At 51.2% G+C, this 27,915-nt stretch overlaps 1 protein-coding gene across 2 annotated transcripts; it reads left to right on the forward strand.

The window, feature by feature from the left end:
- Positions 1-26,987, forward strand: Kcp (kielin cysteine rich BMP regulator). 2 transcript variants are annotated; one of them, XM_017801434.2, is made up of 40 exons: positions 1-78; positions 1,499-1,662; positions 1,862-2,051; positions 2,141-2,217; positions 3,942-4,038; positions 4,177-4,259; positions 4,671-4,764; positions 5,497-5,585; positions 9,207-9,300; positions 9,426-9,505; positions 9,582-9,675; positions 9,981-10,066; positions 10,140-10,221; positions 10,449-10,601; positions 10,676-10,782; positions 10,857-10,950; positions 11,708-11,881; positions 11,996-12,078; positions 12,158-12,251; positions 12,336-12,524; positions 12,695-12,865; positions 15,061-15,237; positions 15,906-15,991; positions 16,248-16,338; positions 16,468-16,550; positions 16,642-16,735; positions 17,771-17,944; positions 18,182-18,264; positions 19,586-19,706; positions 21,946-22,025; positions 22,231-22,330; positions 22,797-22,885; positions 23,156-23,258; positions 23,349-23,491; positions 23,740-23,912; positions 23,993-24,104; positions 24,187-24,288; positions 25,025-25,189; positions 26,169-26,475; positions 26,633-26,987. In XM_017801434.2, exons 1-40 carry the CDS (start codon positions 12-14, stop codon positions 26,848-26,850), a joined length of 4,863 nt encoding a protein of 1,620 aa, XP_017656923.1. In that variant the 5' UTR covers positions 1-11; the 3' UTR covers positions 26,851-26,987. The 2 variants fall into 2 exon arrangements, with proteins under 2 accessions (XP_017656923.1, XP_017656922.1); XM_017801433.2 differs by lacking the exons at positions 15,061-15,237; positions 16,248-16,338; positions 16,468-16,550; ... (13 more) ...; positions 26,169-26,475; positions 26,633-26,987 and adding an exon at positions 14,975-14,977 and having other exon boundaries at positions 15,906-15,967.
- The last annotated feature ends 928 nt before the right edge of the window (positions 26,988-27,915 follow it).

The following is a 27,915-nucleotide window of genomic DNA, read 5'->3' on the forward strand; positions in this document are numbered from 1 at the left end:
GTGCAGAGAGCATGGCGGGGGCTCGGGCGGCACTGCCGCTGCTCCTGCAGCTCGGGAGCCTCGCCCTGGCGGCGCGCGGTGAGTCGGGGCGCCGAGGGCGCGCCCCCACCTCTGGCTCGGCCCAGCTGGAAAGACGCATGGGGCCCCGGGGCACTTCTCCAGCCCCTCCTGGTCTACGCGCCCCTGGGCGAACTCCGTGCTCAGTCTTCGTCCTCCCTGTCGGTGGGCTAACAGGGTGGGGGAGAAACGGCCAGACAGCGGCCCCAGGAGAGGTCCTGGGCCTCCTGCCTCCCTGCCAAGGGGTCCTGCAGCAGCGTGAGAAGCTGCCCTGGCATCTGGGAGTCTGAAATTAATTATTTCTATTCAGAAAGGAGGGGGGAGGCTCGCTGGGAGAACTGACTTTGAGTCGGGTCAGGCCATCTCCCACGGTGCAGTCAGGAATGGAGAGTTCCTTCAGGAACAGGGTAGGAAGAGACTGAGGGGGGACCCGAAGACATTTGGAGGGGGGGAGCAACCAGGTTTGCACCCCTCCCAAGAGCACTTTCTGCCGATCTTCCAGGGAAAGAACCGATCAGAGGACTCTTCCTGCCTCCTTGCCTCCAAATTCTGCCTACTTAAGCAGGAGTGGAGGAGCTGGCTGGGATGTGGGGCCATGAGGGTAGGGAGAAAATAGGGGTTCAAGCTTGGATGGAGAGTTTCAGATACTGAGACTATCCATTGGCACCCTCCATGCGAGTGGAAGTTGGGCAGAGGAATCATGTCAGAACAGTGCTAATTCCTGGGGACAGGATGTCCTGCACGCACAAGGCAGGAGATGGGAACAGGCATGGGGTGGGGGTGGTATAATGACCGTGTAAGGGTTGGAGGGTTAGAACCCCTGCTGGGGAGGGCGCTAAAGGCAGGCTGGAAAGCTGTGCAGCGCTGCTGACAGGTCCCATCTTAACTCGCTGCTAGGAGCCTTAACTTGCTTTTTGGGAGAGACGAACAGACCCTTGTAAAGAGGCTTGCTTTTCAGTCGTGGGGAAAGGAAGGAGGGGCGAATTATGGAACAATTGACGCAGATCCAGAGACTGGTGAGGTCTGAAAGGGATATAGAAAAATGGCACTAAAAAACAAAACAGCACTGAGCCCCGTATTTCCCACTTTACTCACTGAGTGAGTAGGGTGATGTTGATCAAGCCATAGAAATTGAATAAAATTGGTCCTGGTCTGGATACTGCCCTGTGCCTCCAGAGGATCAGTGTCCCTGACAAGGAGGGAAAGTTGGTCTGGTCACTTTGGTGTATTCAGGCTCTCTTCCTCCTTCCATTCCTGTGATAGCTCGTTCTTCCCCACCTCCCCCCTTCCACTCCAGAAGCCCCTTTCCCTGGACAGTGGGGCAGGTAGACAGGATTGGGCACAGGGTAACCCTTCTCCCCAGCATGGTTCAGAGGACAGAGCCCAGGAAAACTTGCTAGGCCCCAATGACAGGGTAAAACTGGATTCTTGTGCCTGTCAGGTGAAGTCTCCAGGGAACTCTTTAACCCTGCTGACATCCTTGACTATCAGCAGCAGGCACCCACCTACTCGTCAGTCCCTGGTGGGGCCCCCCAACAGCCGTGGCAGCTCCTGGAGGAGAGGCTGGAGCGGCTGGAGACGGAGGTGACTGAATTCAGAAAGCAGGTACCATGGAGGCCAGCTGACAGGGATGGGGTAGGGTGGACAGTTCAATATTGGGAAGAGAGAGACTTGGGGATGGGAAGCTCTGAGGACCCTAAAATAGAGGGTTCCTTTATAGTGCTGGAGATTTAACCCAGAGCTTCACACCTGCTAGGTAAGCACTGTACCACTGAGCTGTACCTGCCTCTCTCCTTTCCCCCAGAACAAGGACCTGCAGGCCAGGGTAAGGCAGCTAGAGTCCTGTGAGTGCCGTTTAACGTCTCCCCAGTGCTGGGCTCTGGGACGCGCCTGGCCGGAGGGGGCTCGCTGGGAGCCTGATGCCTGTACCACCTGTGTGTGCCAGGATGGGAATGTACACTGTGGCCCTCAGCCCAACCTGCCCCACTGCCATGGTCAGTACCAACCCATCCACCTGCTGGGGCCACTTAGGGGCTTGGGAATGGCACTGGGGTCCCAAATGACTGCACTGTCTCCAACTCAGGCTGCAGTCACAATGGCCAGGCCTATGGCCATGGGGAGACCTTCTCCCCAGACACCTGTACCACCTGCCACTGCCTGGTGAGTGCTCAAGACCTGCCTGGGTGTCCCACAGCTGTCCCTGTTGCCTGTCTGCCTCGCTCTAGTCACCTGTTGCTGAAGTGCTATGCTAGTTGTTGTGTAATGGGTTCTGTCTGCCCTTCCTCCCCAACCTTGCCACCCATGACCTTGGGCTGATTCCAACTGCTTCTACTTTCTGGAGCTCAGTTGTCACATGCTTGATGGGTCCCCCTAAACTCCTCAGTTTGGCCAACAGTGGCAGAAAGGACAGAGGATGTGGTTTTGGTGTTTTCCTCAGTCCTTACCCGTGCTACCCTAATTGTCCTCATTCCTCCATTTGCCCCTGCCTGCCTGTTCCCTTTCAGCTGGCTCCACAGCACCTCCTTCAGGCTTTCTCTACCCTGAGGAAGCCCTTGGTTCTCTTAGGATACCTCCACTTTGGGGAAGTTGATGATACCTAGAAGTGAAGGGCATCAGGAGATGATGGGGATGGAGTGGGACATATTTTTTTGTGTCTTTGGACTGAGGGTAGTCCATGAATCCTAAGCCAACTCATTCTCTTGCCCTTTGGTAAGTCCCAGCCTGGAACAAAGATGTGATTACAAGCATGATCCACCACACTGGGTGTGTGTATGTGTGTGTGTGTGTATATATATGTGTGTGTGTGTGTGTGTAGAGATTGACCCTAGGATTTCTTCTGTGCTAGGCCAGAACTCTACTGCTGAGCTATATTGCCAGGCCTCTTTTTCACTTTTTATTTTATTTGTTTACTTATTTTGAGATGGGGTCTTACTGAGGTGCTCAGGCTGGCCTTGAACCTATTCTGTAGCCCAGGTGGGCTTTGAACTTTTGATCCTCCTGCCTCAACCTCTAGAGTATGTGGGATGACAGACCTATACTACCAGGCATGGCTGGGACATTCTTACACTAAAAATGTACAGTGTTATTTATCTGAAACTCCAATGTACCTTGTCTAGTAGCCCTACCAGGAGAGGTATTTCAGTTGGTGGTGAGGAAGAACAAGGGCTCCAGCCAGTCCTTGTCCAGAGACAAAAAACTGAAGTCCTGGGAGTTGATGGATCACAAGAAAAGGGACCCTGGGGCTAGGGATATAACCTAGTGACAGACTACTTGCCTAACATACTTGAGGCTCTAGTTTAGAGCCCCAGCACTCTTCCTTTCCTCCTTCAAATTGTATAATTGGAAGAAATGGAGAGAGAGAGAGAGAGAGAGAGAGAGAGAGAGAGAGAGAGAGAGAGAATACTACCTCATATGATGATAGCCTTTGATGACTGGGGGGAGGGGTGGGAGAGGAGACGCCAAGACACTTCCCTTTCACCTGTTATAAAATAAAGGAAGCACACTATGTTTGGCAGTTGGCTGCTATCTGTCAGAAAGGTATAGTAAATGTGAAAACCAGCTGTCCAGCCCTGAATGGGTACCCTTTTGATATGGTGCCCAGGCATCTGAGTCTCTTACTTGGGGACCCAGGCCTGATTTTGAAGATTCTGGGGATCACATGGCTGCTGAAATGTGACATCCAGGGCCCCGTGTCATCTGCACTTGCCAAGTAAGAGATGGCTCCTGCCATCATCCATGTCCCTGGTGCTCTGCATACCCCAGGCCTGGCCATGCCTCTGCCCAGGCATCAGGGTCTGGAGCCACTAGGCCTTTGAGGCCTTGCAGAATAATCTGGAATGGATGGTGGAGAGAGTTGAAGGGAAGGCTCAATGTCTGCTCTGCAGGCAGGGACTGTGCGGTGCCAGGGGCCCTCATGCTCTGAGCTCAACTGCCTGGAGAGCTACACCCCACCTGGGGAATGCTGCCCCATCTGCCGGCCAGGTGACCTCCCATCTTGCTTGCTCCTCTGTCCCCTCAGGCCCAGTGGGTCCATACCTACTTGGGGTCTTGCCTTCCCGTGGGGAATGTTCATCTACCCTACTTTCTGGTGACCTGCTTATCATCCTGGCAACCATCTAGGTTGTGAGTATGAAGGGCAACTTCATGAGGAAGGGGCCAGCTTCTTGTCCAGTTCCAACCCATGCCTCCAGTGCTCCTGCCTGGTGAGTCCCTGCCATCTCTGCCCAGGCCTGCCTTTCCTTGGATACACCCTGTACCATCATGTATCATGCTGGCCATTCTCTCCACATGCCTTCTGAGAGCTGGTGCTATCTAAGTTATTCCTTGAGGCTGAGCATGGTGGCATGCCCCCTTTAATCCTAGCACTCAGGAGGCAGAGGTAGATGGATCTCTGTGAGATCCAGACCAGCCTGGTCTACATACTGAGTGAGTTCCAGGCAAGCCATGGCTACAACAAGACCCTCTCTCAAAAAAAAAAAAAACCAAAAAAAAGCAACCCCCCCCCAAAAAAAACCCCCAAACCCAAAGTTCATCCTCTATCCCCACTGGACATGTGTCTAGTTTGAACCCTCTGTGAGTGGCACCCAGGGTGTTTCAGCCATTGTCCATTGTAGAGGAGCCTGGTTCGCTGTGTGCCTGTGAAGTGCCTGCCCAGCCCCTGCCCTGAGCCTGTCCCGAGGCCTGGGCACTGCTGCCCAGCCTGCCAAGGTGAGAACCCCTGATCCTTCCCTTGTAGAGTACCCGGCAGGCTGTCACACTGTTTTTTCAACCCTTAAGCCCGTCCTATCACCCTCTGATACTTAATCAGTGGTGGAACCTTGCCAGTCCAAGCACGCCCTCAACCTGCAGTAACCAAACTCAACATGTGCCGTTGTCTTAGTAGTTACATGACTCTAAGTCATTGTGCCTCAGTTTCCCCATTTGTAAGATGCACACAATATTCTATACCTTCTAGTATTGTATAATAAATAACTTTGGCCACCCAATACAGTATCCCCTCTCAGGGATTACCAACTTGAGGGTGACCCCAAATCACATCAATATTATAAAGAAATGTTAGGAAGGCAGGTGTGGAAGCAGGGGCCAGGTACTGTAGAATCTGAGGAAGGAGATCAAGTCTGACTGGGCACAGAAGGTATAGTGTCCCAGAGGGAGCCTGTACTGGGATGATTCTTAATGATAAAGAGCAGTTAGCTGAGAGAAGGAACAAAGAAGATGGGGAGCATTCCAGGAGAGAGGGCTTAGACCTGACACTTGGCTTTGAGGAAATGTGTTAGTGGGATGGTGTAATGTATGAATGGCAAGTCTTAAAGGGAGAGGTGGAGTGGCCACACCACACTGGGTGCCTCTAATGGTCTAGGAAGAAGCAAGGGCATGTGAGGAGGGTAAGGTAGGCAGGGGTCCAGACCAGTTCCCATAAGGCCTTATCTCTGTCCTCAGCCCGAGGCTGCATAGAAGGTGACACTCATAGGGACCATGGCCAAGAATGGACAGCACTTGGAGACCCCTGCCGCATCTGCCAGTGCCTGGTGAGTCCTGGGACCACCCCTGGGCTGGCCCTCACCCTACCCTGCCCTCAGGGCACCTGGATTCATAATTTCGTTCCATGGGTCACATCCATGGGCATTGAGAAGGGACAGAGATAAAAAAGATGAGCCCTGGGCCCTGTGAGCATGGGACGTATGTGCCTGCTCTGAGCACAGCTATGTTAAGCAGTCCGGTAATTCTAACTCAAGGAGCTCATGGGTGGAAGGAAGCCAGTGGGATAGAGCATGCTGGGTAGTTAAAGCTGCAGGGAGTGAGAAAAACAGTTTGACTTGCAATATCCAATTCAGTAGCTTCTACTGCATATGACCCCAAGCCCTTGAGATGTGGCTAGTCAAAACTGAAATAGGCTAGATGTGATGGCTCGTACCTTTAACCTCAGCACTTAGCAGAGACAGGAAAGTCATGAGTTTGAGGGTAGCCTGAACTACTTAGTGAGAACCTGTCTTAAAAAATAAGAAGCACCCGGGCATGGTGGTGCACGCCTTTGATCCCAGCACTTAGGAAGCGCAGGCAAGCAGATCTCTATGAGTTCAAGGGCAACCTGGTCTATATAGTGAGTCCCAGGCCAACTGGGGCTATAGGGAGACCCTGTCTCAAACACACACACACACACACACACACACACACATATATATGAAACCAAGATGTAACCTGATGTGGTGACACATGCCTGTAATTCCAGTACTTAGGAGGCTGAAGCAGGAAGATCATGGGTATGAAGACAGTGTGGGCTACACAGTGAGACCATGTCCTGTCTCTAACACTCCTCCCTGACCACCCCCATAAAAGAAAGGGAGGGAGAAAACCAAGATGTACTGTAATCATGCAGTACACAGTAATTTAAGATGGTAGGATAAAAGGAATGCAAGGAGGGTGGAAATAATGCAAATATACTCAGGTATGAAAGTCTCAAAAAAGGGAATCACAAATGGATACAGAGGTTTAGTAAAGCCTTTTTTGCTCATTATATGATTTCTATCTTTGAATATGCTTGTGCTTTCATTCACATTGTTAATCTGAAAATGTGAGGCATTCTTGCATCCCTGGAAGAAAACTCACTTGTTGAATTCAGTTTTCCACTATGTAATTGAGATTTCTTTCCAAAAGTTGTCTATAGCTTTTCTTGGTCTGTTTTGGTCTTTTGTTTTGAGATAAAATGATGTATTAGTATGTGACTAAGGCTGACCTTGAATAACTGATCCACTTGCCTCCAATTCACAAGAACAGGGATTAGTCTATATTAACCTTTATTTATATTTTATTATTATGTCCTTATGTGGCATTGGTGACATCAAATGGGGATTTGGGTAGAATTCCTTCTCTTTTTATTCCATGGGAAATTTTGAGGTACTTAGGGTTGTAATTTAAAATTTCTGATAGGATTTAATAGACTCCATGTGGTCTTCTTTGGGATACTTGTTTTTCATGGGACTACACAGCAAAAACTTCATTATAATGTATGCTTTGTATGTCCATATGTTCACTGTAAATAGTGATGGGTTTTATAAAGTTTACTAAGAAAAAAATGAGATGAAAAATATTCATATACAATATTGGTTACTTGTTGAAATACTATTTTGAATGTGATGGGCAAAATAGATTATATAATTAATATACAATTTGACTTTTCAAAAGTTGACTTTGAAAAAATTTTACATGACCTGTGTGACTTGTGTTATCTTGCTTTGGGGCAGCATGCATCTAGAGCTTCATGGGCAGGTGGTGTTTACCTAGGCCTTCAAGGATGAGTGCAGGGGTTTGGGGGTGGGAGAAGAGGAATAGGGAATAAAGAGCAAGTTGGAAGCTAGGGACCTGCAGGCCCTCACGTCAGGGAGGCATGTGAAAGGGCTGTTCGTGAGGGCTAAGAGAGAGCCATGGGGCTTCCCAACAGTTGCTAAGTACTAGAACGCCATTGTAAACCTGAGATACCCAACCCCACTTCAACCATGTCCTCCCCTCCCAGTTCACCTGTGAGAAGAGCCCCCAGCTGCCTATACCCTGGTCGAGGCATGGGGCAGTGAGCCAGGGGTATGGGTATGAATTCAAGAGATAGGGTTTGCTTGGAATAAGCTATGAGGAGCAGCAGCAACCACCTTTTAAGTACCAGCTTTCAAAGACAGATATCCCACTGCACTTTTCAGTTCAACCCCATAAGCCCATGAGCAGAGGACTACTACTTTCTTTTTTCAGATAGGTAAATTGGGTCACAGAGAGCTTAGGTAACATGCTAGGTTGGGCATCAACACTAGTTTCCCAAGGCTTCTGTAACTAAGGACCACAAACTAAGTAACTTAAACAACACAAATCGATTCCATGGTTCTGGAGGCCAGAAGTGCAAGATCAAGGTGTGGCAGGTTTGATTTGTTTAGAGGCTGTGAGACAGGGTCTCCCTGTAGCCCCAGCTGCTGGCCTGGAATTTGCTATGTAGACCAGACTGGCCTTGATCTCACAGAGTTCTGCCTGCCTCTGTTTCCTGAGTACTAGGATTTACGAAATGTGCCACCACACCCATCCTGGTTTTATATATACATATATGGGTTTTGAGATGGAGGTCTCATTGTGTAGCCCTGACTGGTCTAGAACTCACAGAGATCCACCTGCTTCTACCTTCCAATTTGCTGGGACTAAAGGTCACCACACCTGACCTTTTAAATATTTTTTAATTATGTGAATGTGTGTATCTGAATGTGTTTGTGCACATGAATGAAGTGCCTGCAGAGGCCAGAAGAGGGCATCATATTCCCTGGAGCTGGAGTTACAGGTGGTTATGAGCCACCCAATGTGGGTGCTGGGAACTGAACCCAGGTCCTCTGCAAGAGCAGTTTTTAATATTTTGTTTATTATTTTTATTTTATGTGTATGAGTGTATTGTCTGCACATATGTAAGTGCCACTGTGTCATGCAATACCCACAAAGGGCATTGGGTTCCCTAGAATTGGAGTTATGGACAGTAGTTAGCCATCATATAGGTGTTGGGAACCGAACTCAGATCCTCTACAAGAGTAGCCAGTACTTTAAATCACAAGCCATCTCTGCAGCCTTGATTTTATTTTAATTTATGTGTATGTGTGTGTTTGCACGTAGGCATGTACACAGGCCTGCAGGTGCCTACAGAGGCCAAGGCATTGGATCCTCCGTAACTGGAGTTGCAAGCAGTTGTGAGTTGCCTAATGTGGGTGCTGGGAATCAAACCCAGGTCCTCTGCAAGAGCAGTACGTACTCTTAACTGAGCTATCTCTCTAGCTCTGGCATCCGGATCTTTGACTTGATATTATTGTGGCAGTCTCCCTGTGTATGTGTATGAGTCTAAATACCCCTTTTTATAGGGGCACTAAATCATACTGGATTAGGGGGACAACCTACTCCAGGATGACCTTATTGACTAATTACAGCCGCACCAACCCTGTTTCCAAATAAGATCGTATTATGAGTCACCAGGGGCTACCACTTTAACAGGAATTGGCCGGTGTGTGTGTGTGTGGGGGGGGTGCATGTCATTCCATAAGAACAGCCAGTGTGTGGATAGCTGTATTCTAATGCCATTTCTGCTACTTGGTTGATCCCTGGGAGGTCTTTCCCCTGCCCACCCTTCCCCCTACCAGGAGGGCCATATCCAGTGCCGTCAGCGAGAATGTGCCAGCCTATGTCCATACCCTGCCCGGCCCCTCCCAGGCACCTGCTGCCCTGTGTGTGATGGTGAGTCAAGAGTCTCCAGAGGGGCTCAGAATGCTGATGGTTGACCCAAAGTGGGTTAACTATGACAGCCTGGAGTGGAGCAGAGAGGTTGCCTTGAGGAGGGTCTGATCCCTTCTTCCCCACAGGCTGTTTCCTAAATGGGCGGGAACACCACAGTGGGGAGCCTGTGGGCTCTGGGGACCCCTGCTCAAGCTGCCGCTGTGCTGTGAGTGAGGCTACCTGGCAGGGAGGGCCTGGATCCAGGGCCTGCCTGTTGCCTGCTGACTGGGCCCTGTTGGCAGAATGGGACTGTCCAGTGTGAGCTTCTGCCCTGCCCACCTGCACCCTGCAGATACCCGGGCAGGATCCCTGGGCAGTGCTGCCCGGTCTGTGATGGTGAGTGGGGCGGGGTCACCATGTGAGGGGCAGGCACTGATTAGGAATAGGCTTGGGATGGTGATGAGCTTTGCTTTCCTAAGCTCCTACTCCATAGGTGAGTTCTCATCTCACCTTCTCATGGAAAAGTAGATACCACGATGGGACCCACACCTCTGTGTTGTGTGTGGTGGGGTACAGGCAGGGTGTCCTGGAGGACATACCTAGGTGATCTTCCTCAGGATGGATATAGATGCCTTGGGGTGGCTTGAAACTTCTTTCTCAGCCACCAGTTCTGTCCCCCAGACCCTTGTCCTCCTGTTCAGGCTGTAAGTACCAGGGACACGAATATCGGAATCAGGAGACCTTCACCCTCCAGGAGAGGGGCCGCTGCCTCCGATGCTCCTGTCAGGTGGGTAGCCCTTCCTTTTCCTGCCCAATTTTGTCTCATTCCTTAAGGGCATCTCACTTGGCCTCCCTCCTAGGCTGGCGAAGTCTCCTGTGAAGAGCAGGACTGTCCAGTGGCCCCTTGTGCCCTGCTTGCCTCTGGCCCCCACCTCTGCTCAGGTGTGTTTGTGTGGGGACAAAAAAAGCTGCTGCCAAGAACACTACTTTCATGGAGTAAGGTTTGAGGAGAGTGTTTCACCTCAGTAAGAGGTGGTGCTCCAGGTGTCCAAGTATTTCACTTTGTTCAGAGGCTATGGTGGGGATACAATCAGGATCCCTGTGAGCTGGAAAGGACAAGGATGTATGAAGGTATTAGGTTGCCATGGTGACAGCCCCCCTTGCTGTAGCCTGTGTGCTCAATGGAGAGGAGTTTGCTGAGGGGATCCAGTGGGAGTTGGATGGTCAGCCCTGCACCACCTGCTCCTGCCAAGATGGGGTGCCTGTGTGCCGGGCTATGCTCTGTTCCCCAGCCCCCTGCCAACATCCTGCCAAGCCACCTGGTGAGTGCCCAGCCAGATCTTGCCTTTCTTCTTTGGCTTTGCCCGTCCCACCCTGACCAGCCTTCCCTGCCCAGGTGCCTGCTGCCCCAGTTGTGAGAACTGCACCTACCATGGCCAAGTGTATGCCAATGGACAGAACTTCACGGATGTGGACAGCCCTTGTCATACCTGCCACTGTGAGGTATATTTCTAGGCTTACAGCTGTCCTGCTGAGCCCCTCCTGGGCCCACCCCATAACCTCTCCCCTGCTCCCAGGATGGGACTGTGAGGTGCTCCTTGGTCAACTGCCCTCTGACGACCTGTGCTGAGCCCCAGAATGGACCAGGCCAGTGCTGCCCCAGGTGCCCAGGTATGTGCTGACTATATCTGACTGACCTGATGGTCCAGACCCTGCTATCCTACAGCCTGTAGGCCCAACAAAAGCAATGGTTTTCTGAATTGTATTTTGGTCTTTTTGAGACAGGGTCTCCCTGTAGTCCTGGCTGGCCTGGAACTCACTATGTAGACCAGGCTGGCCTTGAACTCACAGAAATCTGCCTGCCTATGCCTCAGGAGAGCTGGTATTAAAGGCATGTGCCACCATGCCCAGCTTGAATTGTATTGTGGTCCTACAGAGCCAGAACTCTCTGGAACTCACAAGGGCAGGCAGGTGGGGGAGGATAGAAATTTGTTATCCTTTTGAGTAACTACACCACCCTTCTCTCTTATCTTACAATTTTCACTTACAATTCTCAGAAGAACTCAGATAGGCACCTGTGTAACTCAGGTTCATACAACAAATATTCACAAGTGCCATGTGGGAGATGGGATGGGGGTGTGATGGTCCATGATCCCTGCATACATGGAGAGTGCTGCACTGGGATGTGTCACAGGCTCACACTTATGTGAACTCTTGATCTCACCATCAGAGACACACATCTGCCTGCATGTGTACTCAAATGTACACACTTATGAGAGCAAAACACACTCCTACACACACAGCCCCCTCTTCCCAAGCTGGCTCTTCTCAGTGGCTCTAGTGGCTCTGGATTCTAGGGGCAGAGAAGCTCTAGGTCTCACTTGGCCTTGTCAGCCCCCAACTCTTGCCCCCACTGTCTGCTACCCAGACTGCATCTTAGAGGCACAGGTATTTGTGGATGGGCAGCACTTTCCTCATCCCAGAGACCCTTGCCAGGAGTGCCTGTGTCAGGAAGGCCAAGCTCACTGCCAGCCCCGGGCCTGCCCCAGTGCTGCCTGTGGACACCCCCTGCCCAGCACCTGCTGCAGGACCAACTGCAGTGGTGAGGTGGCCTGCCTGGGGGGAGGGGCACCCTTTGGATGCTGACTCCCCAACAGTACTTATTCCATGGGGACAGTCAGACCTCCCTGAGTCCTACAGCTGCCCCGCTCTCCAGGCTGTGCCTTTGGCGGGAAAGAGTACCCCAACGGAGTGGACTTTCCCCATCCCACTGATCCCTGCCGCCTGTGTCGCTGTCTGGTGAGTGTGCAACTTGGAGAAGAGGGGAGGTGGGAAAAGGGTCACTTTGCACTAATCCATCCTGTCTGTCCATCTGCAGAATGGAAACGTGCAGTGCCTGGTGCGCCGCTGCCCCCCACTGACCTGTCTGCAGCCTGTCCTGACTCCAGGAGACTGCTGCCCGCAGTGTTGGGGTACTAGCTGCTCCCTCGGGCTCCACTTCTGGGGCTCCCCAGAGTGTTCTTCCTGGCCTCTGGTGATGCACTGTCTCTCTGCAGATGCCCCTGCTGGCTGCCAGCAACCTGGTGAATCAGTGCCAGTCCGCCACCAGGAGCACTTTTTCCCTCCGGGAGACCCCTGCAGCCGCTGCCTCTGCCTGGATGGTTCTGTGTCCTGCCAGCGACTGCCCTGCCTGCCTGCACCCTGCGCCCACCCACGCCGGGGCCCCTGCTGCCCCTCCTGCGATGGTACTGTCCTGGTGATGCCCCCACTTCTCGGCACCCCAGCTCCCCTCCCAAAAGAAAGTGCCACCCCAGAGGTTCTCCTTTCTCCAAGCCCACTCCTCATGTGGGGGTGCTGCTCAGTAAGAATATAGGAGACAGCCACCAGGGTCCCCAGCCCCTGCCCTTCTCCCTAGGCTGCCTGTACCAGGGGAAGGAGTTTGCCAGTGGGGAGCGCTTCCCATCACCCAATGTCCCATGCCACGTGTGCCTCTGCTGGGAGGGCAGTGTCAACTGTGAGCCCAAGGCTTGTGCTCCTGCACAGTGTCCCTTTCCTGCCAGGGATGACTGCTGTCCTGCCTGTGATGGTGAGTGAGGAGTGTGAGAACACGATGACACTGGCGCTGGGTGGGGTGTTAACAGGAGAGCTGAATCAGCATCCCCTTCACTGTCCTAGAGAGTAAATAGTCAAACAGTTTTTACAGTAGGAAAAAAAGCCTGTGTGAACACCTGAATGTTCTTCTGTCTTCTTTCTTGGGCTGTGTGAACTTGGGCAAATTAACCTAATCACTTTGGGCTTCATTTGGGGGGAGGGGATTTGAGACAGGGTTTCCCTGTAGCCCCAGCTCCTCTTGTACTCCCTATGTAGTCCAGACTGCCCTGGATCTCATAGAGATCTACACAAAGTCCTGGTACTGCATTGTACCACCACGCCCCACACTTTGGGCTTAATTTTAACTACCATAAAAAAGAATTGAGTTCAACATAGTTCACTCCTTTTTCATTCAGTCACTCTTCTATTATCTTGGAACTGTGATTTTTAATATTTTATTCATTATTTTTATTTTTTATGTGTATGAGTGTACTGCCTGCATATATGAACATGCATCTGAGTCATGCAATGCCTGCAAAGTTCAGAAGAGGGAGTCAGATTCCCTTGGAACTAGAGTTACAGATAGTTGCTAGCTAGCTGCCATGTGGGTGCTGGGAATTGAACCTGGGTCCTCTGCAAGAGAGGCCAGTGCTCTTAACCACTGAGCCAATTCTCCAGCCCCAAGAAAAGTAATTTTTTTTTTTTGAGACAGGATCTCACCTTGTAACTCTAACTGGCCCTGGAACTCACTGTATAACAAGGGTGGCCTTTTTTAAAAACAAAACAAAACAAAAAACATGTATGAATGTATTGCTTGCATGTGTATAAGTGCACCCATGTCATGCAATGCCGAGGAAGTCAGAAGAGGGCAGCAGATTCCCTGGAACTGGAGGAAAGGACAGTTGTTAACCACTATGTGGGTGCTGGGAGTGAAACCCAGGTCCTCTGCAAGAGCAACCAGTGTTCTTAATGGCTGAGCCATCTCTCCAGCCCCTGTTTTGTTTCTGAGTCAGGGCCTCATGTAGCCCATGTTGGCTCAAACTTGCTCTTTAGCAGAGGATGACCTTGAACTCCTGATCTTTCTGCCTTCACCTCCCAAATGTTGGAATTACAGACTCCAATCAGCAAACTCAACTTATTTTAGCATTTTTACTATACACTTTCTACCAGCTCTAGTTTTATTTATTTAGTACTTTTCTTCAAATAAACACCCTAGTTTAAATTTATTTACATGGAGGTCAGAGGACAACTTTTAGGAATCGGTTCTGTCTTTCTGCCATGTGGGTCCTGGGGATCAAGCTCAACTTGTCAGGTTCAGCAGCAAGTGCTTCTACCCACTGAACCATCCCACCAACCCCCTAGATGGAGTAAATGGAAAATTAGATTTGCCAGGAATAGAAGAGTACCATAAAACACAATTAAAATACAATGTTGCTGGATATGGTGGCACATGCCTGTAATTCCAGGGCTGGGGAACTTTGGGCAAGAAGATCAGGAGTTGAAGGTCAGCTCAGCTACATGAGATACTGTTTCAAAACCCACATGTAGGGTGTGGTGGCACACACCTTTTAATGTTTGTTTGTTTGGTTGTTGTTTGTTTGTTTGAGACAGAGTCTTCCTGTAGCCCCAGCTGGCCTGGAACTCACTATGTAGACCAGGCTGGCCTCAAATTCACAGAGATCCTCCCTTCTGCCTCTGCCTCCTGAGTGGTGGGATTAAAGATGTGCACCCACCCCCACGCCCAGTCTACTCTGTCTTTTCTAAAAAGAGATCATGCAGGTGTCAAAGAGGAGCCCAGGGGAACTGCCCTTCTTAATCAACTAGGGCTTGCCAGAGCACTAGAAAGGGTACTCTGAACCTATAGCACCATGTCCCCTACCCTCAACTAGGAGAATTGGTACCTTCTCGCAGTGGCCTGCTGAGCATCAAATCCCAGGGTCAGAGCCTTGAGGATTTTCACTATAGATGGATAAAGGGATTTCTTGCAAGCTGCAGGGGAGAAAGCCTGCCTTTTGGCCAGCACAAACCCCACCCACTGAGACTCCTTTGCCAAGGGCCTGGACCCTACCCTACCCCCAAGCCCCACAGATGCCAGGTTTTTGAGGCTGTGGCCTCATGTCAGGCCAAACTCAGAGAATGATGGCTTTCATCTGTCTCCTTTCTGCCCTCCTTCTTTGTCCTTTCTGATAGGCTGTGAGTATCTGGGGACATCCTACCTAAGCAGCCAGGAGTTCCTGCACCCCCGGGAACCCTGTAATCTGTGCACCTGCCTTGGGGGCTTTGTGACTTGCACCCACCAGCCCTGTGAGCCTCCCAGCTGCAGCCACCCACTCACTGTACCTGGGCATTGCTGCCCAACTTGCCAGGGTAGGATGGCACCTGCCTTACCCTTACCTCTGTTGGGACTCCCAAGGGTCTGGGCACCAGTGGGCAGGAGGTTTGTATGCAGTTGAGACACATTACCATGCTCTGAGATAAACACACAGACACAGATTCTTCTCCCCACACCCTGATCGAATTCCCAAATCTGAGCCCTGCCCTCTTCTCTGTCCCTACTGTTACTTCACACCAGATTGTTACATTCACCAAGTAGTTGGTCCTTTGTCTTCTAAACTGTAAACTGTCTTTTTGCCTTGCTTAAATGCCACTCAACCCTCCTGTAAACTGTTCAGTATCCTGGAGTCACCAACCAGGAGGGGCAGCTTCTCTAGTCCACCCTCCCTGTCCCAGCCCACCTGGCCACATGTTCAGCATGCCTGTGCCACCCTCTCCTCTTCCCACACAGTCAGGACATTCCTCTTTGTCTTTCCCCTCACCTTCTTCCCACAGTGTCTGCTGTCCTCCAGCCCCTTCATGCATGCAAATCTCTACAGAAACCTGTGGCCCATGACTTCTTACCTTCCGCCTCTCTCCTCCATGCTGTCTCCCCCTAAGCTTGTAGATGGAGGGAGCCCCAGGCATGGCTGTAGGGCCACATATAACAATTGGGGGCTGTGTTGACAGTGGCCCTACCATTGCATTCCTCACTTTGCCAGGATGTCTGTACCACGGGGTCACTGCTTCCCTTGGAGAGACCCTTCCTGACCCTCTTGACCCCACCTGCTCCCTCTGTACCTGCCAGGTGAGATGGAACCTTTAGGGTCTTTGTATCTTCTTAGTCCTTATCCTCTGTTCAGGCCTAGAAGACATTGTCTCTACCTAGGTGGGAAGGGGTACACTGCCTGTGACAACTGGTGGGACAGGGCCAGGATCAGGTCTCTCAGGTCAAGGGAGAGAGTTTGGGGCTTGACAAGCTTAGTAGGGTGCCTGCCAAGGGGCAGTGCAGCTTGGTTTGAAGGTGACATGGGAATCCAATAGCAGTGTGATCTCTCCCTCAGGAAGGTTCCATGCACTGCCAGAAGAAACCGTGTCCCCCAGCTCTCTGCACACACCCTTCTCCAGGCCCCTGTTTCTGCCCTATCTGCCACAGTAAGCTACCTTCTGTATGCCCAGACCCCGTGCACATCTTTCCCTTTCATCTCCTGCCAGGTCTGAGGTTGGGCATGGTAGGGCAGGGTAGCACAAGCCCTCTTCTCACAGGAAGTGTGTCCCCCACAGGCTGCCGCTCTCAGGGCCGGGAGTACCAAGATGGGGAGGAATTTGAGGGCCCTGAAGGCAGCTGTGAACACTGCAGCTGTCAGGTACCCAGGAGCAAGGCTGGGCAAGGGGTGGGCCAGCATGCTTCTGGGTCCAGGCCTCTGTGGCAAGCCTTTGGCCCTGCATCTCCTTTAGGCTGGCCAAGTCAGCTGTGTGCAGGTGCGGTGCCCATCCCTGCCCTGCCTGCTTCAGGTCACAGAGCCAGGGAGCTGTTGTCCTCGATGCAGAGGTATGCCTGACCCTGTATCTCTCCATCTGCCCCATTTCCCTGCTCTCCCTACTGTCCCTCCCTCAACTCAGTCCTTAATTGTCTAGTCCACATTCAGCTCTTCCTGTTTCAGCATAGCCCAGCCCGGGGTACTGGCTAGGTTCCCCTTTTCCTAACCATTCTCCACTCATAGTAACAATCATGACAATTAACATTTATGGAGCATTGTATATACAGTGTGCCAGACCCTGAGCATATATTGCCTCATTTAAGCAAAGCAATAATCTTACCTGTATGTGCTGTCTTTACTCCTATTTTTAATTACATTTATTCATTTATTAGGGTGGGGTGTTACACATCATGGCATGCATGTGGAGGTCAGAGGACAACTTGTAAGAGTCCTTTCCCTCCACCTGTGGTTTCTGGGGATCCAAATCAGGTTATTTGGCTTGGCAGCAAGTGTCTTTACCCACTAAGCCATCTCACTGTTTCCCTTAATCCCATTTTTTAAGGATGAGAAAGTTGAGACCCAAAGATGTAGCATAAGTTGCCTGGTCACTCAGCTAGTGGGCAGCAGCATCAAGATATGTATCCTAGCCACTGGCTTTAGAACTTCAGCCTTTCCTAGCCAACCTGCTGCTCCTCATCCCACACACTGTATACTTAACTCCAAACCAACCCAGCATCTCTCATCCTGTGAACAAGGCAGGACTGGTCTAAATTCCTACTGAGTATAGGAGTAGACTGACTCAGAGAGATACCTGGGCCTTGTGGTTAGTGAGAGCCGTACATTCATCCTGTGGATTTATTACATGCCTGCTGCATACTGACTGCTGTGTGCTGGGCTTTCACAGACAGTGCCTGCTGCTTGCAGCTTGGTCTAAGAAGCAAGTAGCTCCCCCTCACCACTACAAACAGGAGTTCTGCTGTAACCCATTTCCCTGCCATATCCCTGCGGAACCCCCTCCTATTGCCCACAAATCCTACTGACCACAAGGGAGTGGCAAATACCCAGATCTCAGACTTAAAGCTTATTCGTGCCCACCCGGGACACAGGCTGCCTGGCTCATGGGGAGGAGCATCCTGAAGGCAGCAGCTGGGTGCCCACTGACAGCCCCTGCTCCTCCTGCATGTGTCATGAGGGTGTTGTCACCTGTGCCCGAATCCAATGTGTCATCTCCTGTGCTCGGCCCCACCAGGGGCCCAGTGACTGCTGCCCTCGATGCTCTGGTACTGGGAGCCTGGGGTGGGAGGGATCCCAGGGGTGGGGCACTCACACCTCCTTGCTTCTGTGGTGGGCAGGGTGGCAGTGGGGGAGGCTCAAGGAAGTGGCCTTCATTGTTGTACACTTACACTCCCTAGTCCCAGGATGGAGGGCAGGAGCTGGAGGGTGGAGAAGCCTCTCATTAGGCATTGCTGCCTGCCTGAAATTTCCCTTGCCCTGCTCTGTTCTTGCCCCACTTTAAGACTGTGAGCATGAGGGCCAGAAGTATGAGCCTGGAGAGAGCTTCCAGCCTGGGGCAGACCCCTGTGAAGTGTGCATCTGTGAGGTAGGAGATGGCAGAGCATGGGGTTGGGCACTACAAAGAGTGGGCAGCATGGAAATCAGATTGTGTCTCTAGACCCAGGACTAAGGCTAGGTTTGGGTCAGTGGAACCAGGCTTGGGCTTAGATAGGGTCTGATTATGGAGAGGCTATGGGCAGACTCCCCTGGCTGGCTTTTGGGATGGAGGTTTGCAGGGGTGGTAGGGGACCCATGTGGGAAGTGTGTGCATTGTGTTTGAAAGGTAATGGTGAAGGCTAAGGATGTAGCTCAGTCGATAGATTGCCTGCCTAGTATGCAGGAAACCTTGAGTTTGGTCCTCAGCACCACTTAAGCTGGTATGGTGGTGCACACCTATAATCCTAATAGTGGCGGGGGGGTAGAGGCAGGAGAGTCAGGAATTCAAGGCCACCCTTGCCTACATGTCGTTTTTTTTTTCTTTTTTGTCTTTTTGAGACAGGGTCTTCTGTAGTTACAGCTGGCCTTGAACTCACAGAGATCCTCCTGCCTCTGCCTCCCAAGTGCTGGGATTGAAGGCATGCACCACCATGCTCAGCTACATATCAAGTCTTAAAAAATATTTTTATAGCCAGGCTTGGTGGCACATGCCTCTAGTCCCAGCACTCAGGAGGTAGAGACAGGTGGAGCTCTGTGAGTTTGAGGTTATCCTGGTCTACATAGTGAGTTCCAGGCCAGCTGGGGCTATAGGGAGACCCTGTCTCAAAAATACCAAAAAAAATTTTTTATTATTTTTATTTTCTGTATATGAGTGCTTTGCCTGCATGTATGTAAGTGTACCTATGTCATGTAGTGCCCATAGAGGTCAGAAGAGAGCACTGAATCCCCTGAAACTGGAGTTATGGATGGTCATTAGCTGCTATGTGGGTGTTGGGAATTGAATCCAGGTCCTCCGGAAGAACAGCAAGTGTTCTTAACTGCTGAGCCATCTCTCCAGCCCTATACATATCAAATTTAAGGGCAACCTGGGCTACAGAAGATGGTGCCTCAGGAAAAAAAAAAGTAATGATAAATGATGTCATAGGTCAGGAGACAGGCAGAGGAGAGGGGAGGATAGCGTGAGAATACCAAAGGGTCAAAGGTCACATAATGGTTCAGAACCAAGTAATTTGAAAAAGTAGGAGATATAATCTCTGGATTAAGGCATGGGGTGGGGAGCAAGTCCAGAGGGGACACTGAGTTGTCTCTAGACATGCCCACACTACACAAAGACCAAGGTGCAGCAGACAAATGGAGGACTCACAGCCTGGGAAAGGGAACAACTCAGCTTCCATGGCCTGGGACCCACCTCTGCTCATTCATCCTTGTAGCTGCAGCCTGAGGGGCCTCCCAGCCTTCAATGTCACCGGCAACTGTGTCCCAGTCTGGTGGGCTGCCCACCCAGCCAGCTTCTGCCTCCTGGGCCCCAGCGCTGCTGTCCCACCTGTGCCCGTGAGTTCCAGGATGTGGGGTATATAAACTAGGAGGGCCAGGCTGCACCCCCCAGAGAAATGCTAGAAGAGTTGGTCACCTCTCCTCCATTGCCCTATCTCTTTAAAAAAAAAATATTTATTTTATTTTATATGTACGAGTGTGTTGCCTGCATGTGTATAAGTGGACCCATGTCATGCAATGCTGGTGGAGGTGAGAAGAGGGTGTCAGATCCCCTGGAGCTGGAGTTACAGACGGTTGTTAATTGCTATATGGGCACTGGGACCCAAACCTGGGTCCTCTGCTAGAGCAGCCAGTGCTTTTAACCGCCGAGCCATCTCTCCAGCACCCCCCTGCCACCCCCACCCCAGCCCTCTCTTGACTCAAGTAGACCATTCTGGAAGCTCTTGTCCAGGTGGGTGATCCTTGCACAGCTCCAAAGTGAGCCACACAGAGCTGGAAAGCTGAATACAGTGTGTGGTGCATCCTGTCCAGCAGGTGGCGCTGCAGGCTGGCAATTGAAGTGAGGCCCTGAGAGGGCTGTTGAATGGGCTCAGCTGCAGGGACAGGGAAAGCTATTTTTGTTCTTTCCTTTTCTTTGAATAAGAATTTATAAAGAGGGTGGAGAGGTAAAGAAAGTTATATATTTTTTGGTTTTGTTTTGTCTTTTTAAGACAGGCTCTCCTGTAGCCCCAGCTGGCCTGGAACTCACTATGTAGACCAGGCTGGATTTGAACTCACAAAGATCTAGCTGCTTCTGCCTCTCAAGTGCTGGGATTAAAGGCATGCACCACCACACCTGGCCAGAAAGTTATATATTTTATTATAAATATTGAAAGATATGCCAATTGTTTCCTAGATTTAAGACTTCCAGTTTACCCAACACAGCTATCTTCCCTTTGTTGTGGAAGCAGTGTTTCAGCAATGGTCCCACTTTGCCATGCAAGCTCGAGCTGTAGGCATGGTTCTTGTTTTTTCAAGTTCTAATTGTCAAATAATATGATTCTGTAGTAACATAGAGTTTCTTGTCTTAGTTTAGGTTACAGCTCAGTGGTATTCAGTATAATTATGTTGCACAACTATCACAGCCATCGACAGGGATATATATTCTTTTATTATTTTAAGTGTGTGAATGTATTGCTTGCATGTACATAAGTGCACCCATGTTGTGCAATGCCTGTGGAGACCAGAAGAGGGTGTTGGAGCATCCCTTGGAACTGGAGTTAGGACAGTTGTTAACTGCCATTTGGGTGCTGGGAATTGAACCCCTGTCCTCTGCAAGAGCAACCACTGCTCTTAACCACTGAGCCATCTCTCCAGTCCCAGGGATATATATTCTTGCAAAGATGAACTTCAAAGGGTGAGAAGAAGAGGACTCTTTTAAGCACCTTATGCATACCACGCTCTACTTGGTGCTTCTAATAAATTGTATCTCATTTAATTTTCACAGTGACCCCGTCAGGTAAAGTGGGATGATTCTCTTTTTACATATGAATAAACTGAGTCTCAGATAAGTCAGTTGATCTGTCAAAGTGACAAAGGCATTGAGTGATGGAGCAGGGACTAGGACTGGAACCTGGGATGCCTCAATCTGCTGTTCTGTCAAATTATATAAAAAGAAGTGACAAGGAGAACAGGCCAGGCAGCCTGACTGTTCTCAGTGACCTCAGGCTGAGGGAGGTGTGCTGTGTCAGTTTCCAAACAATACCCACCCACCCCCATATACACACTTAGTAGCCTAGGAAAGTTGCTTTCAGATGTTAAACGTGGGGCTGGAGAGATGGCTCAGTGGTTAAGAGCACTGGCTGCTCTTGCAGAGGACCTGGGTTCAATTCCCAGCATCCATATGGCAGCTAACAACAACTGTAACTCCAGTTCCAGAGGAATCCAACACCCTCTTCCAGCCTCTGAGAATGTTACAGGACACAGGTTGCACTTACATACATGCAGGCAATACACTCATAATTTTTTAAAAACACTAAGCATACTTGATGTAGAGATTAGCATGGTCTTTATGTAAGGATGATTTGCATATTTGTGAATTGTTCATTTATCCTTCTGATTGAGCCACCCCCCCAAAAAAAGTCTAAACTTTTCTTTGCTGAACCAGAGAGAAAAAGAGAGCGAGGTCTTACCCTCCTCAGAGTCAAGGTTCTGGGAATATAGGTATTCGTTGGGCCTGAGAAATCTGAGGTCAGAGAGGGATGCAGTTCCTGTTCCCTGCCCTCTTCACTTCCAACACTGAGATCTGCATTCACAGAGGCGCTGAGCAACTGCACAGAGGGCCTGCTGGGGTCTGAGCTGGTGTCGCCAGACCCCTGTTATACCTGCCAGTGCCAGGTGAGTCCTATCTTGGGGACCCTCAGAGCCCCCTTTATCCTTCTCCATGACCTGTGGATAAGCCTCTTCCCACAGCAGCTCCTGAAGTGTCATCCTGACATTCACCCAGTTTTCCTGAATGTCATTTCTATGCCTACTTCCAACTCTACCCTGATAACACCTTGAGATCTGCTGTTTTCTACCTGTTGTCACATGACCATGGCAGAACCTGACATGGCTCTGTACTCATCGGGCCTGTCCTGAGCTCAGCTGTCCCCTACTGGAGCGCCACACACCCCCTGGCAGTTGCTGCCCCGTGTGTGAGGGTAAGTGGTCAGCCTTGGCCTTTCCATCAGAGAGGAACCCAGGGATGGAGTTGGGAGGTGATGGCCTTTGTGGGTGCCCTGGGGTATACAGTCAGAATGCAGCTTCCATTCTTTTGTGGAAATCGAAAGACTATTCACTGGGCTAGAGAGGAAACCTGTGAGGTAAAGGAATAGGTAATGAGAACTGGATCTTTAAGCCTGCGAGTTTTCAGGGGGCTTGTGGGCCACAAGCCCACTGTCAGTATTGCACCGAGGAGCTGGCAATTGGTCTGGTAGAGGGTTCCAGGTGCTGGATTTTAGAGTTTCCAGGGTTCTGTATAGAGTATCAGTGCAAGGCCTAATACCCCCCAGATTCACCAGGCTTTCTGGGTGCTGGTTGAAGAAATTAACACCCTCAGGGTGCTGGTGGAATGAGGCAGTGAACTGCTGGAAGGACAGTACCTGCCCATCCATTTCTCTTCCTTAGAATGTGTGGTGGAGGACATGGGTAGAAGAGTGGCAGATGGAGAGAGCTGGCGGGACCCCAGCAACACTTGCATTGCCTGCACCTGTCATGTAATCTGGGGACGAGAGGGCGGGTCGAAGGAGGAGAGGCCAACATCCACCAGCAAACATGGGCTCTATGAGGGGCAGAGGCACCATTGGGCTGGGCAAGGAATTGAGGCCTAGGCTTCATTCTTCCATGCACTGTGTTGTGCGTGTTCTTGTGGGACTGGAATAGACAGGGTGCACTGCCCATGACCCTACCCAGAAGGCCCACAAAAATTTGAGGCCAGTGACCGAGACCCTACAGGAAATCCCTACAGCAGTGATGTCTGTCCACAGCGGGGTCATGTGGAGTGTCACCTCGAGGAGTGCCAAGTGCTCCCCTGCCCTCATGGCTGGCTGAAGGTTCCTGAGGCTGGCAGCTGCTGTGAGCGATGCCAAGGTTTGGGCCATGATGATGGAGGAAGGGTAAGTGAGGACTGGTGTATATTGGGGTGGAGCCAACTGAACCTCCCTGTCTCTTGTCCCTCAGCCCCTACTCAGTGGTGCATGCATCAGGGACGCCAGGTGGCCTCTGGGGAGCACTGGATTGTGGATGCCTGTACCAGCTGCTCCTGTGTAGCTGGCACTGTGCGCTGCCAGAGCCAGCGCTGCAGGCCGCTCTCATGTGGCCCGGTGAGTGCCTTAGTTCAAGGTGGGGTAAACACGAGGGCACTGCCATCTCAGGGAGAAGAGAGGGAGTTATGCAGCCATCCAGGAGCCATTAGGGGAGCTAAGGATGGTGATGTTCCAGGGTGGGCCACCAGAGGGCTCACAGAGAGCCTGGGTACAAGGGTCAGAGAAGCCTGATGATGCTCGGCCTTCTAGAATAGTCCCCTGGGGCTTGGTGGAGTGTGTCTGACAGTTCTTGGGGCTGAGGCCAGGACGAGGCCCCTGCCCTAAGTCCCGGCAGCTGCTGTCCCCGCTGTTTGCCGCGGCCGGCTTCCTGCATGGCCTTTGGGGATCCCCATTACCGCACTTTCGATGGACGCCTGCTGCACTTCCAGGGGAGCTGCAGCTATGTGCTGGCCAAGGACTGCCATGGCGAGGACTTCAGGTGTGCACTTCCCTCCCTTCTCCCTGACCTCTATTCCTTGCTCCTCTGACCACTGGTGCCTGAGCCCTTGCTGCCCACAGTGTGCATGTGACTAATGATGATCGGGGCCGGAGGGGTGTGTCCTGGACCCAAGAGGTGTCAGTGCTGTTGGGAACTCTGGCTGTGCAGCTGCTGCAAGGAAGGATAGTCATGGTAAGCTGAGGACCCAGGGAAAGTCAGTACTGTGTAGTTTGTCAGCCCCAACATGCTCCCTCCTCCTGCCCCTCTTCTCTAGGTGGATGGTCGCCCAGTGGCCTTGCCATTCTTGCAGGAGCCATTACTTTTTGTGGAGCTGAGAGGACACACTGTGATCCTACATGCCCAGCCTGGGATTCAGGTGTGGCCAGAGGGCAAGATGAGGTGGGCCTGGGAGCCTCAGGCCTGCTTAGGCTTCTCTGTCGAGCCAGGGTGCCTGTTCTTGCCTGGTGGAAGGAGGTAGCAGAAAAGAGTGTGTGCACTTGCATCCCCCAAATTGAGTCAGGGTTAGAGACCTCTGTTCTGAGCCTGCTTTCGATCTTGGCTCAGACATTCATATACTGAGACTCTGGGACATCACCAACCCTTTCTGGGCCTCAATTTGCTCATCTATAAAGTGGGGAGAGAATTAGTAGGGATTGAGAAGATGTCAACTAAGGTGTCCAAGGTGGTCTCTGAGGGTCTTTCTGACTCCCACATGGAAGAGTGACTTGTCTCTTTTCCCCTAGCCAGAGTCACAATTTATAAATCCATATAGTAACGCTTGAGTGCACTTCTGATCTAGGCTCTAATTGTGTTGTATTCTCTGTAAGGCCCTGGATCATGAGACAGTGACTCTCAGGAAGTGGGTTCATTCTACCTGGAACCCAGTTGAAAGATGCCCAGGAGCCATGGGCAGCCCTCCCTGCCATCTGTGTTTGCCCAGGCTGTACTATATGTGCATGGGCCAGGGCAATAACCCTTCTATGGGGAGTGTGCACTTATCCTTCTTCCTGCAGCATGGGGTGATGCCAACACAGCACCCATGACCCTGATGGACCTTGGGCTCCTAGGGGTCCCTCTCCTTCCCCTCCCTACTCCTAGGCCTCTCTGCACAGGTGCTGTGGGATGGACAGTCCCAGGTGGAGGTGAGCGTTCCAGGTTCCTACCGGGGCCACACTTGTGGGCTCTGTGGGAACTTCAATGGCTTTGCCCAGGATGATCTGCAGGGTCCAGATGGGCAGCTCCTGCCTACAGAGGCTGCCTTTGGTAATAGCTGGCAGGTGAGTGGCTTGGGAGTCAAAAGCTGGAGGAGACTAGAGGAACTGGGCACAACTGCCTGCTAAGGAAGGGAGGGGGTGAGATGGGCTTTTGGGTTTTTAAGGAGATTTTTTTTTTTTTTTTTTTTTTCTTTTAAAAAAAAAAAAATTTCCAGGGGAAGACATTGTCTATGAATACGGGGGACAACGTGCTGCTAAGGAAGGGGGGGGGGGAGATGGGCTTTTGGGTTTTTAAGGAGATTTTTTTTTTTTTTTTTTTTGCCTGTCCTGGTGCTAGGATAGCCTGTTGGAAGAAATCTTGTCACCTGAAACCCTAAACCTTGCTTTGTCACTCACTGACTGTGTGACCTTGAACACGTCATCTAACTATTCTGGGCCTTAGTTCATCTGCAGGACGACAACAAAGCGAATGTAGTCCTGGCTGGTCTGGAACTCACTGTATAGACCAGTCTGACCTTCATCTCAGAGATCCACCGGTCTCTGCCTCCCAAGTGCTGGGATTAAAGGCATCTGCCACCATACCTGGCTTGTGTTTTCTTTTTTGAGACAAGGTCTCACAGTGTAGCCCAGATTGGCCTGGAGCTTCCTATGTAGCCCAGCCTGGCCTAGATCCTCCTTGCCTCACCCTCCTGAGTGCTGGGATCACAGGCATGCTCCACCAAGCCCTGTTCTTTTTATGTTTTTATTAGCATATATTCATTGTGCATAGTAATGGGTTACATTATGGAATTTTCATACATATACATAATGTATTTTGACCATATTCACTTCCCCCCATTAGCCTCTCTTGTCCCCCTCCCGGTAATCTACTTCCTTTTCCGACTCACCCTCTCTTCTACTTTCCTGTCTTTTTCCTGTGACCCAATCAATTTCATTAGGGTTGTTTACAGGAGCGTGGGTGAGTATTTACAGGAGCATGCCCTGCTCTCCAAGGGAGATTCTGCCCTGATGTTTTCACATCATGGTTACTCTCTCCATGCAGGTCCCTGAGGGGCCGGGGCCTGGCCGGCCTTGTTCTGCAGGCCGAGAGGTAGATCCATGCCGGGCAGCAGGCTACCGTGCCAGGCGTGAGGCCAACACCCGGTGTGGGCTGCTGAAGACCTCCCCATTCAGTCGCTGCCATGCTGTTGTGCCACCAGAACCCTTCTTTGCTGCCTGTGTATATGACCTGTGTGCTTGTGGCCCAGGCTCCTCAGCTGACACCTGTCTCTGTGATGCCCTGGAAGCCTATGCCAGTCACTGTCGCCAAGCAGGAGTGACACCTGTCTGGAGGGGCCCGGCTCTTTGTGGTGAGGAGGGGATACCAGTGCACTTTGTGGGAGGGGCTAGTACAGAAAGGAAGGGCATCCAGCAGACTCATGTCAGGACAGGATGGGGCACAGTGAACATGGTGACTAGAAAGATGCCAGTGGATCCCCATGACATTGCCTTCCACTCTCTCTGCAGTGGTGGGTTGCCCCCTCGACCGAGGCTTCGTGTTTGATGAGTGTGGACCACCTTGTCCCCGCACCTGTTTCAACCAGCACATCGCCCTGGGGGAGCTGGCAGCCCACTGTGTGAGGCCCTGTGTTCCAGGCTGCCAGTGCCCAGCAGGCCTGGTAGAGCATGAAAGTCACTGCATCCCACCTGAGGCCTGCCCGCCAGTCCTGCTCACTGGAGATTAGCCACCTACATACTGCCCAGTCCCAGCCAGGGTTCATCAGGCCAGAAGTTGCCCTTTGGCAAGTATCAGTCTTGGGCCACAGCTGTGCCTTGCTCAAGCAGTGGGAGCCTGGGCCTGTTCTCCAGACTTCAGCAGTATCAAAACATAAGAAATAAACTCTACATTTGCCTAAGGCTTCCTTGTGTGTGTTGCTTCCTAGTACTGGTGTGGTGGCTGGGCTGCTTAGAACATGGGGCCCAGTCAGGGTCCTTGTTCTGTCCTTATACCTACATCCCTGGACTGCCCCAACTGATCATTCCCTGGTGCTGTCTGGGAAACTTTGAAATGGGAATGATGACCCATGTACACTGGTCCCTACCCTCTGCTCAGTCTATGTGCTAGGTGTGGCCTGTGACCCCTATGTGAGATACTTTGTGGATCCACATAGGATCCTACAGAGTGTGAAGAGCCACTGAGAAGGGGTACAGACCATGCCCATCCTTCTTGTTTCCTTCCTCTGGGTTTGGTAGTGCTGAATGATCAGGTATCTTCTTGGTCATTCTAAAAGCTGGTGACACAGGACCCCATGCCTGGGGGGGAGAGAGAGAGAGATAATACAGCCTTATGTGCATAATTGCATACACATGAGCACCCTCAGAAACATATCATGTGCATGCACAGCTACCCATGTTCACAGTCACACCATTAGGTGGCCATGTGGATAGTAAATACCCATAGCTTGCCAGGATGTCACTGTAGGGGAGGAGACATGAACTTTGAAATGGAAAAAGTTCAGAATTTGAATCTCTTTGCATATACCAGCTGTGTGACCTTTGAGTTTTAGAAACCATGGCTCTAAGATCAGGAGACTCCATTGTCATTATGGTCCCTGACATTCCAAGGTGGGTAAGTATTCAATGCTCCAGGAGAGGATGCGCCAGTCCTTCATTATTTACTTAAGCAACATAGCACCACATTGAACTCGAGGGCCCTGTGGTGGTTTCAGTGGAAGTGTCGCTGTCACCTCCAGCTATTTGAACACTTGGTCCCTGTTCATGGTGCTGTTTGGGGAGGGTTATGGAACCTT

The sequence above is a fragment of the Nannospalax galili genome, unplaced genomic scaffold, assembly GCF_000622305.1.
Source record: "Nannospalax galili isolate Female #2095 unplaced genomic scaffold, S.galili_v1.0 scaffold660, whole genome shotgun sequence".
Lineage (NCBI taxonomy): Eukaryota > Metazoa > Chordata > Mammalia > Rodentia > Spalacidae > Nannospalax > Nannospalax galili.

Bases quoted from the DNA above. Each gene is read 5' to 3' on its own strand.
- Kcp (XM_017801434.2), top strand. From the start codon at position 12: ATGGCGGGGGCTCGGGCGGCACTGCCGCTGCTCCTGCAGCTCGGGAGC. The intron at 10,602-10,675 runs GTGAGTGCCCAG...TTCCCTGCCCAG, and splicing joins ACATCCTGCCAAGCCACCTG to GTGCCTGCTGCCCCAGTTGT. The intron at 24,105-24,186 runs GTAAGCTGAGGA...CCTCTTCTCTAG, and splicing joins TGCAAGGAAGGATAGTCATG to GTGGATGGTCGCCCAGTGGC.